The 11,528-nt window shown below is 36.1% G+C and overlaps 1 protein-coding gene across 2 annotated transcripts; it reads left to right on the top strand.

Annotated features, from left to right (window-relative positions):
- The first annotated feature begins 495 nt into the window (after positions 1–495).
- LOC120104676 (uncharacterized) lies at positions 496–6,536 on the top strand. 2 transcript variants are annotated; one of them, XM_039116201.3, is made up of 7 exons: positions 496–854; positions 2,485–2,865; positions 2,980–3,032; positions 3,603–3,640; positions 4,716–5,034; positions 5,171–5,484; positions 5,630–6,536. In XM_039116201.3, the coding sequence occupies exons 1-7, from the start codon at positions 749–751 to the stop codon at positions 5,715–5,717; spliced, it is 1,299 nt and encodes a 432-aa protein (XP_038972129.2). In that variant the 5' UTR covers positions 496–748; the 3' UTR covers positions 5,718–6,536. The 2 variants fall into 2 exon arrangements, with proteins under 2 accessions (XP_038972129.2, XP_038972128.3); XM_039116200.3 differs by having other exon boundaries at positions 5,610–6,536.
- The last annotated feature ends 4,992 nt before the right edge of the window (positions 6,537–11,528 follow it).

The following is an 11,528-nucleotide window of genomic DNA, read 5'->3' as shown; positions in this document are numbered from 1 at the left end:
AATAAATCATGATCTTTTATATTTATACTACAACTAAAAAGTAGTATAAAATGTAGATCTAACATATTAAGTAGTATCTGAAAGGAGTGTTATGCTTTCTAGGTTGTGCACGTGTTTCATAAGACGAGCAGAGCTGCTGATTGGGTCGCCTCATTTGTTGCCCAATATTTTGGAGGAATTCTCTGGACTCGGCATGCTTGTGTCTCTCCGCCACTGTGTAGTCTTCTTTCCATGAATTTAGCTGGCTATGCTCATGCGAGATTAATGTGAGCAGCCGGTATACTAAAAAAAATATAAATAATTATTATAAAATATGAATATTTTTAAATATTTTATATTATCTTTATTTTATAAATATTTTAAATTTTAAATTAATTTTATTATGATGCAGTCCGATTGATTGATCCGGTGTTTGGACCAATGACCTGGTGACTCGAGCCCTGGGGCCGGGTTGGTTTATTCCTAAAGCATCTTGATGCAGTCGGCAGTATGTTTACCGAAATTATTTCACGCTCTGAATAGAAATGGCGTCGATATTATTACATTTCTGGTGGTTATTGTCTGATTCCCTTCGCTTCCCTGCTCACCCTCCCATGCTCTCAGCAGACATAAACCTCCGACTCAAACCTTCGCCATGAGCATCTCTCCTTATAAGAAAAGAATCCCCCTTTCGTTTCATTCTTCTCCTCCTCTCCCTAAGACTGGCTAGGGTTTCTTCTCTCACTTCGTCCGCATTCTGGACCTAGCGATGACGCGCGCTTCTTGTTCTTCTGCCTGCTTCCCGAGGCGCGATCTCTGCGAAATCTCCGAAATGTTCCAAAAGGGGAGGATTCAGCTGGAATCGAAGGTTTCTGGTAAGTTTGCAATTGGTGGGCTCCGTTTCATTTTGTTTCTCTCTAAAGTTTCGTTCCTTTCCGTCGATAAGCTTTATCGACGGATCTCTTGGTTTTAATTGAATCTATCAATCCATTAACTTGTTTTGTGCAAACATACCAGACCCTGCACGTGCTGCGGCACAGCTCAACGATCTATCCTCAAAGTTCTGATTTTTCCCTGAAATAAGCTTTATCAATGGATATCATGGTTACAGTTGAACCAAGATTCCGACTTCTTAGGTTATCAAAGGAGTCCGTTGACTGAGAAATTTGTGCAAATATGTCATACACTGCATGCTCTGTGTCACAACTCAACAATCTTTCTGTAAATATTGACTGTTATAAGAGCAGCATGTGGTGGCATATGTGAATTAAGAGCAGTAGCAGTCCAATGTAGGACACAACACCTATGAATCCATTCAAGTAGGAACAAGATAAAGAGGGATAAACTTTAAAATTTAGGAAGGTTGACTTTGTAAATTATTTTTATCAATAATACAATTCAATTGACACATTAGAAGGATCCTAATTTGGATAAAAATGCTCTTTGCTTTTGTGAAATAGATAAAGGTATTCACAAGGATGTCGAGTCTGCTTGAATCCTTAAGCAGCATAGTAATGCCTGAAGCAATAAAATTTTCTTTTGGACGAACTTTGAACTAGCATAGTATACCTACATGAAGCATAATGGGTCTAGCACCTTGAACTTGCATTTCATGTGGTACTTCATGGAGCACAGTTTTTGCATTTAAAACATTCCATGTGTATCTATGATTGTTCTGAAATTATCTGACTAGCATAAAAGATTTCTATTTGTTTAGCACTATTATAAACGAGAATCCACTTTCTCCTCGCACAACTTAAGTCTATTTGTTAAATTATTTTTTCCCTTTTTGGATTACTTCATTCTTTTATATATTCAAATGCTCAAAGAAGATCATTGGAATAACATTCTTTGCCCCTATCTCTCATTGTACAAATGTTGTTTATCCTCCCCTGCATATTGTATTATGAGATGATTCTTCTTGTACTTATTCTGTTCGTTTCTTAAGTGATTTTAAATTATATGCATCTATTTATTGATTTTACCAACAACATGAATTGTTTCCAAGAGTTCACTCACTTTCGACCATAACCAAAACCAATCTTTTCTGCACTTTCAAATTAATAATGAGGAATGTTGTCTTTTAGACATGTATATCCTTTGGTGAGCATTTTTCAGCAAATAGGTTCAACCATAACCAAATCAGAATTGTAATTTCTACATTTCATTCTAAACATGTCATTTCAACCTTTATTGTTGAGGGCTATCTTTGCTACGTTATTCGCCGCTGGAAGGAGTCATAGTATTATTCTAACCTAGATCAAACTATTCATTTTAGAATTAGCATAAGAATGAAATGTGTTTCTGTACATATCTGTTACACAAAAGAGTGGATCAATTTCTCACTTAGGTTAACTGCATAACAGCCTTTTCTTCTATTCCCTGCTGCTGCTTGTGCTCATGTCTACTCCCCTGCACTGTAGATATTTTTGTTGCTCCTATGATGTGTTATTTTGTGGACAGCTATCTTTATTCTGTAACTTGTCATTCTCCGGAATTATTCAGGTGCACCAAGGACTCAGCTCTTATTTCGTAGGAAAACTTCACAGGGACTTCCATTTGAGAAGGAACACAGATTTGGCCGTTCATGGATTGACCCCAGTCGTTCAAGGAAGTTAGACTGTAAAGGATGGTCTCTTCAGAAACACTATACACCTTTCATCAAGGCAGTTGCTAATGTAGCACCAAATTGCTTGGTTCCCAGTGAGGATGACCATAAATGCAATTCCAATTCGCTTTTTGGTTCTGATTCATATTCTCAAGGTTATCAGTCTTCAAATGATGTTTCATCTGAACAAGAAGACGGGGAGAAATTAAGACGAATGAGGATTTCAAGGTCAAACATGGGGAGGGTTCCGTGGAACAAGGGCAGGAAACACAGTGCAGGTGAGGAAAGTTACAGGTGCATCATTTTGTTTGGTTACACATGACCTTTTATTGTACTGTTGCTGTTTTTTCTTAGTTTGTTTCCTCATAGCCAACTATCAACATTGGATGCAGAAACCCTTCAACGGATCCGAGAAAGGACCAGAATAGCAATGCAGGACCCTAAGGTGATGTTATGTAAGAATCCTGCAGAGTACAGCAAGATACTTTTAAACTAGTATGTCATAAAATCTGTAAAAGGATTTTGTTTGATTTACATATTTGTTTTGAAAAACATTGAGATGTCGAGATAAGAACAATTTATAGCTTTTTATTCTTTTTTTGTGGTAATGATTTGTTTTGTTTAATGCACTTAAGTTACTTTAATTTGATCTTTTCTGTATATATTTTTGAGTTTGTTGGCGGCATTACATGGAGAAATTTGTGGTTTATGTGGTAGACTAGTTTCATGAAGTTGTGTACGATTTTAAAAGATTTAAGAATCAAATTCCACTTGACGAATCTGCAATAAGTTTAGCTTTCCATCTGAGCATCTATTTGAATACCTGAATCTTTTGATGCAATAATATAAATTAGGCATTATGCAATTTGTTTTCTTGTTATGCAGGCTTATTGCATCTGGAACTTTAACATCCATGTCTCCCTGTTTGTACACCACTTATTGCTGCAAGATGCAACAGATGCTAATCAGTTTTTAACTTGATGAAGTTTTATTTTCATGATGGTCTCATCTGCAGGTTAAAATGAAGTTACTGAACTTGGGGCATGCCCAGAGGTGGGTGAGTTGGCTAACTTATTTACTTTTGTGGATGTTAACTTGGAAATCGCTAGCTTCTTTTCTGATAATGTTACCACTGTCAAAATATTTCTGTTGATGAGATATTTTAGTTTATTGGGAAGCATCTGTTGTACCTGATGCTGTTTAAATTTGAAATTGAGATCCACAATGAACCTTAAACTTTATCCCTTATTTTGTTCGAGAATCTCCCCCACTGCCATGCCTCAGACAAATCTTGGCATGGGTCATGGGAGGGTTAGCGTTGGATTGATAGTTGATTGTAAAGAAAATGCTAAATATTGCTGCAGGATGTCTTGATAAGCACTGTAGTCACACAAGCATTGATATTGTTGCTGCTATTTTGATAAAACTATGTTTTAATAATTCAAATGCTTAGAGGTGCATGCACAATGATTTGTGTTGTAGAAAATACTGATAGCTAAGTTGAGGTTGGTTTGTAATAGTGTTTGCTATAACATGACAAAATCCAATCTGAATTTCCTTGGCCATATTTAGTAATAAAAACCAGAGAGTCTGGTAGAAACAGGGTTATGACTTTCTCAACTTACTAACAGTTAGTCATGAGGAAGCAGGATCAACAAAGCTTGAAAATAAATGCATGCTAGTCTTGTTAGACATGATCACTCGACCATGTTATGAGTTGCTGATCAGTTCACCTTTTCATTGACTTTCTCTTGTTCAATGATTTTTTGTTTATAATTGACTATTAATTGCAAACTGTAGTACATCAGTGTTAGAAAGGAATCACTTAAGGCAACTTCAACCCTTACTAAGTAATGGCAATTGTTTTTTTTTTTTTTAAAAAAAAATCAGACTGAAACAGATGAGCATCCTCATTGGTTGATCAATATGCGATCTTATTATCTGCGTTGAAGTCTAGAAATTCACGTATTAGTTATTACGTATGTTCTTGATCCGTAATGCCATAGGAAACTTGTTTTTATGCACTACATATCTTCCTCAAGATCCCTTTCAGCTCATCTGAGGTTTTAAATTAATATGATATGTTGTCTACAAGCATTGAGTTTCATTCGCCCATCTTGTCATGTAGTGAGGAGACAAGGATAAAAATTGGCATGGGAGTGCGAGAAGGTTGGTGCCGCCGCCGCGAGAGATTGTTGGTACAAGAAAAATGCTTGTCAGAGTGGCAAAAATTGATTGCTGAAGCCTCTAGGAAAGGATATGCTGGTGAAAAGGAGCTGCATTGGGACTCGTATGAAATTTTGGATAAACAATTGAATCAGGAGTGGCTGGAGAGCATTGAGAAGAGAAAGACAATGCGTAGGCCAAAAGGCAGCAAGAGAGCACCCAAATCCTCTGAGCAGCGGAGGAAGATCTCAGAGGCCATATCCGCCAAGTGGGCAGATCCTGTAAGCAAAAATTTTACTCTTTTAATCAAAATTAGTGTTCATTTTTTAGCATAAAATCATTATTTGATTATAATGCTGTCTGTGTGTAACTGAGATGTTGTATGGTTATCTGTGATCCTCTATCAATTTCTACAAGGCTTACCGTGAGCGGGTTTGCACTGCACTAGCAAAGTATCGTGGCACATGCATTGGGGTTGAAAGCAAACCACGGAGAAAACCAATTTGTGAAGTTCCTGTTAGAGGGGAGTCCATGAAGAAGAAAGCTACTCAACCTGAAGGTATCAACAGCAAAGCAAATGTTATCAGGAAAGCAACATCTAGAAAACCAACAAATGCCGCTCCATCATACAAAGACCCAATGGCAAGGTCCAATTTAGAGGTGATAAAGAAAATAAGAGAACAAAGGGAAGCAATGGAAGCCAGGAAGGGAGAAGCCATTGATAGAGCAAAGTAAGTATGACTCGTTTCTGTTTCTTATTTGGCTATCATCTTCATATGTACCAAGTGCAATCCCCTTGTGTCAGATGCTAATTGTCATGTTCTAAATCTCAATGTATTCATTACTAATTGATCAGGTTATTAATTGCTAAAGCAGAGAAGGCTGCAAAAGCTCTCGAGGTGGCTGCATTGAAAAGTGCTCTTGCACAAGCTTCACTTTTAGAAAGCAGGAAGTTGATAGCTGAGGCAAAATGGTATGTTGAAAGCACAGAGACTGGAAAAATTTCCCAGCATAACCGTAGAGATGATGCATCCTTCAGTTTTTATGGACCAGCAAAATGTGTACAGACTAGTTTGGGAACTCTAAATAGTGATACAACATTAGATAAGAAGCTAGTAAATGGCAACCATAGCCACTCTGTTAACAACAACAACTGTATTGAGAATACCATCAACAAACTCAGACAGCAGAATGGCATGAAAAGTGGTGAGACTCCCTCAACAGTGGAGACTTCAGAAAACTTCACTGTGATAGGCCAAGACAATATTTCAATTAACTTACAGCAAAATAATGTTGGAAGACAATCATGCACTGCAGATCCACAGGAGGGTCAATCTGTAGTTAACAATTCTATTGGACATGGTCACTTGCAATGCAAGGAGGAAAACAAAGACGAAACTTTACAGACGGGAAAAGGGGACAGTTCCATAACCTCTGCAACCAAAACGAAGAAAAAGTGGGTGCGAGGGAGGCTTGTTGAAGTTCAAGAGGATTGAGAGTTGTGTTTGTATACTGATGATGACTTGATACATTCAGGACCAAAAAGCTTTTGGTTTTGTATCGATTGCCTAACAGCTTTTTGATTTTGTTGATGTGGTCAGAGACTGCATATGTGAATTTGATCCATGTATCGTTCTTGCAACTTTCGATATCAGTAAACTTCCATAGAACTTCTATGAATGTTCTATTGCGGAATGAAGGCATCTGTGAGGCTCATTTTATCTAGTAACATTAATTTGAAAGGCGAGCCATGAATTTATGAAGGATTGCTGCAGTTACATAACTATTTCTATTCATGATAAACTTGTTGAATGCTCTTACGATGCATGTTGAAAACTATGAGGATGAGATTGGGGAATCACGGCCATTATATGCTTGCTCTCATGATGCAATGGAGACAATTGTGACTGTTAATAGCATACCCCATTACTGTCATGTCTGTTTTAAGTGAATGGTTTGACAGCAAACCATGCCTGCCCACTATGGTTGCAATAGGCTGTGAGGCCATCATCTGGCCTTTCCGCTTTCTCTATAATCTCCCAGCAACCAACAATGTATTCAAGGTGGGTCAAAATGCCCTATAAGTAATTAATTTTGTCTTCCACCCGAAAAATGTGTTATAACTTGGAAATTTTAAGGATTCGTTTGGTTCATTGGAAGAAAAGTAGAAAAAATGTGATCAATGGAAAAATAAAGAAATGCTTTCATGTTTAGTTGCAATTTTTAAAGACAGGGATGGATAAAATTTTCATATTTTATAGAAAAAAAAAATTCATATGGCTGAAAATTATGATAAAATTTATTTTTCCATGGGCTGGAATTAGCATTTTTTTTTCAAAAAGATTGGGGCAAGATTTTTTTTTCTTTATTCTTAGCATAGTAGGTTTTTTAATAATTTTTGCAGAAAAATAGATGCTCATTTAAATATAAGCCATTCTGATATGTGCCATTTTTTCATAGTCAACTAATTAAAACTACTTTGGTAGGCATGATATATTAAAGCACCAACTGCCTCAAAAAAAAAAATAATCAGTGAGATAAAATTTATTTCATGAACCAAATGAGTCCTATGTGGATTCCAGAACATATAATGACCCCAGGAAAGGAATTATGTTAATCAGGCCGTACCTCGTGACCATGCAAAATGCTTCATTCAATGAAGGACCTGGACAGCCTGGTAGTGTAACAGAGCCACTCCATCCATTTCTTTTCCAAATCTAGAAGGCAGGAGGGACTGGGGGTGAAAAGCTTGCAAGATATGAACGAATTGTTGCTAGCAAATTGGGCTTGGATTTTTCTTTTTGTAAAACTGAAAATACCCTTTGGAAGAGGACAATTCAAACTTCTTATTATTCTAGAAGAAGGATTGGCATGAGAAGTAGGAAATCTTCATGTTGTCACTCACCACTATGGAGGGATATTATAACAAGAGCCTAGCACCGTTTTGGAATCATGTTTCTTTCAGACTAGGCAATGGAAGTAATGTTGTGGGCGGGTAGAAAGAAGAGAAGGAACCCGACTTCCCTCGATAGATAAGGGAGGGACTGTTCATGTCGCTATTAGGTAAATCGATTCAGAGGTTGAGGATCAAAGAGCCAGCCCGATGTCGAAGGTTCTTTTTATCTCGACCCTGCGTACCACAAAATATTCATGCTTGAGCACCTGGGGTAACAGCTCCTGGTTTCAACCAAATTTCTGTCTACTGTGCGGCACTAAGTAGCCCACTTAGTCAGCGGAGTAGTTTGACAGACAAGCTCTCGCTAATACTTCCTCTTCGTAAATCTGGTACCAATCAACGTCCTCTGGGAGGCGTCGCACGCCCGCACAAAATTTGTGCAACTTTGGGAGGATGGATGGTGCAATTGTATGCCATTGAGGGCAACCTTTCCATCTCTTTATGCCGGAGTGTTGAAGAAGAATGTGTCGGTGTTTTCCCAATGGAAGTGAAGGAGCATGGCTTGGGCAATATCCATTCGACCCCCTCTTCTAAATCTGAACTGGAAGAGTTTAATAAGCTCAGAATGTTATAGAGAATGTTATATTGTGGAAGTTAAACAAACAGCAGATCAGAGCTTCTCTGTTAAATCTCCGTATCAATTCGTGAACTATGGAGGTTTATCATATCCGTATATGGAGCTTTGTGGAAGATCTCAGCTCCAGAGAAAATTAAAATCTTTATGTGGCTTACCCTGAAGATCAAAATCTATACAGAGGATTTTTTTTTTTTTTTTGCATACTAAGGGAGACAACAACCACCCAAGACTTTATTAAAAGAATTGGTAATTACAGAGAGGATGGTTACAGAAAGTAGAGAGTCTGTCAGATCAAAATTGTAGGTGACGGTTCTAACTAAACAAACCCATGGAAAAGCAAAGAAAATAGCAATTTGTTAGTTGTGTATAAGCTAGAACAGAAATTAAAAAAAAAAAAGAATTGTATCATCTTTCGAAAAGCAAACTAACTCCAAAACACCTTTTGTTGCGTCGAACTTTTGGTGAGGAACATCTTAGAGTTATGCATCACCTTGCAAAACTCCTTTTCTTCCATCCAGTTTTTATTGAGAAAAATTCTAAAGTTCTTTTTTTCCGAGCACCACCACACAATTTCTACCACTAGCATAAGAAAAGCCTATTATATGCTGAGGAGTTTCTATTAAGGAATATTCTTCCATTTCTCTCAACTCAGCAGCATTATATAGTTTTTTGATAATGGCTGAAGCTTGAGAGTTGGCAAATGACAGTAAGCATATGTTGAATAAGAGATGTAGCTGAAAGAAACAAAGTTGCAATCCCTTAATCATTCAAAAGACTGATTGCAGCTGAGGTATAGGTTGAAGGCGAGCGAGGCTGATCTATTCTGCTATTTCTTTTCTTTAAAGGACTACATGACAGTTGAATAGTAAGCAGTACATAATATACTCCATCATATTTGACTTCTAAGAGGATATCTCAAAGAAGATGTAGCTGGCTGAAACTTCATCATATGCAACTAAGGCAGAACCATGCTGACAAAAAAAAATACGATCCTCTGCTTGAACAATCTGAAATGAGAGCAATCAAAAAAAAAAAAAAAAGGAAGAAGATCTCCGGTAGCATCCTGGTACACTCATCACCTCGAACTTATGACAGTCTCCGCCGGCTGTTCCCTGAAATTTTATTAGAGTATATGGCACGGGAAGGAATCAATGTGGTTAATCATGGTCGCGATTAAACCATTTAACCATTAGCCCCAAAACAAATAATGGCTCTCTTTGACTCCTTTTTTTTCTCCAAAGAAATAAACAAAAGAAAGGAATTACTGGAATAAACAGCTAGAGAAGGTCAAGACAATGATCTCTTTTAAGTTCCCATCCCAGGCGAAGCAAATGCGAGCGAACGATCTCACTAGAATGTCCCACATCCCCAAATGCCACTTTAAAACCATTATTTAAGTCCTAGACTTTCTTAACGTAAAGCAGATTAAAGTAGTATGATCAACAATAATGTATATATACAGCATCAGAACTCCTTCAGCCTCATTTCTCTATGTTGTAGTCACAGAACACCAAGCCACAGATAGCATGAGGCCCTTTCCCTCCCCTCTGCCTCTGCTGCTCCTCACGCTGAGCCGTATTATCCACCTCCTACAGCCCACGGCAGCTCTGCCCCCTCTCGACGAGCTTGCAGTGAATCGGCGATGAGTCAGGCTGGCTGGGGAAGCTGGACGTACAGATAAGCTACTACTGGATAACATCTTTAAGAACTCGTTTGCTTACGTAGAAATTTTTTTTTATAATTTCTTTTTTGTATGTTTGTTTAATCATAAAAAAACCATGGCCTTTATAGATAGACTGATAGAGAGAGAGAGAGAGAGAGAGAGAGAGAGAGAGAGAGAGAGAGAAGGGGGCGTTGCTATGTGAATCTATCACAAGAAAGTGGTGTTTGGTGATCCAGATCACCAAGATAATTTTTGTTCTGAGTAATTTGATTTTCGATGACTTAAAATCATCATATTTGATAATTGATATACATTATTCTAATGATTAAAGATTTTTGAATATCCACGAGTAATTTGTTGGGTATTCTATAAAAATTCTAGATCATCGGCTATATAATATCAAAACTATCTTGATATATTTTATAAAAATATATTTATTAACCATATCAAATATATTATATTAAAATATTTATTTACATATTAATTATTAGTTCTATAAATTATTAGTCTTATAAAAATACATTAATTATTATTATAGAACTAATATTTTATTTGTACTTATAATATATTATTTCTTAATACTAATATTTATTTTGATTAGAAAAATAAGGCAAATAAAATTAATATATCAAATAATTTTATTATATAAATATAAAGTACAATAATATACTCCTACTATAATTGAAAATTATTATTGAATAATAACATGATAATAATATAATTAATAATATATTATAATATAGTATATTATAAATATAATATATAATATCAATATAATATAATATATTAATGGTATACTGATATACTAATTTTTTTTACTGGACTAATCTTGATAATCTAAGATTACCGTGTTTAGTATGCAATATTTCAAGAATTATTTTTTTTCGGATATCCATGAGTAACCTGTTTGGCATTCCATAAGAATCTAAGAAAACTGTCCATATAATACCAAAACCAATCTGATATATTTTATAAAAATATATTTCTTAATCATATTGAATACATTATAATATAATATTAACATATTAAGTATTAATATATTCCATTATTTTCATTATTTTTGCCGGCAACTTTTTGTTTAGTTGGTTGGCACTTATCTTAGGAGGTCAGGGATCAAATCTTGGATTTTTTTTCCAATTTTTTAGAGGAACACTTTTTATTACTTTTGTATTTTCTCTATTTCCATGCAATGATCATATGGTAATTTTGAGATAATATGAAAAACAGAAGATAAAATTAGTTATAAATCCATATTTGGACGACAAAATTAGTTTCAAGTCGATGGGTCATGATATCAATGTGAACTTTTTTTTTTTTGGATACAGTATCAATGTGAGCTTAAATAGAAGAGCTTGATGCATTTTTAAGCATAAAGGAGCAAGTTCAAACCACTTTCACTGCAAATAACAAGCATAAGAAACTTGCGTAGGAGAATACCTGTGCTCCTTGAGCTAATATAGTGCAGTAACAAATATAAAGGGCAAAAAAAAGGAGATAAGACTATGGTGGGCCCCGCGTCATATGGAACCACCGCATCGGCAGCAGTTGATGGTTCGTTTTCGCTCACCCGACGCTATTT

Source organism: Phoenix dactylifera, chromosome 1 (assembly GCF_051530095.1).
Source record: "Phoenix dactylifera cultivar Ajwa chromosome 1, Ajwa_hap1_PhDact_Kaust_v1.1, whole genome shotgun sequence".
NCBI lineage: Eukaryota > Viridiplantae > Streptophyta > Magnoliopsida > Arecales > Arecaceae > Phoenix > Phoenix dactylifera.
Note: the sequence above shows the minus strand (reverse complement) of the source record. Positions and strands in the feature narration are given on the sequence as shown.

What these genes read in the sequence shown, in the direction of transcription:
- LOC120104676 (XM_039116200.3), top strand. Translation starts at nt 749, where the DNA reads ATGACGCGCGCTTCTTGTTCTTCTGCCTGCTTCCCGAGGCGCGATCTC. An exon ending in TAGCAATGCAGGACCCTAAG is followed by an intron (nt 3,033 to 3,602) that starts GTGATGTTATGT and finishes TCTCATCTGCAG; the next exon opens with GTTAAAATGAAGTTACTGAA. An exon ending in CCGCCAAGTGGGCAGATCCT is followed by an intron (nt 5,035 to 5,170) that starts GTAAGCAAAAAT and finishes AATTTCTACAAG; the next exon opens with GCTTACCGTGAGCGGGTTTG.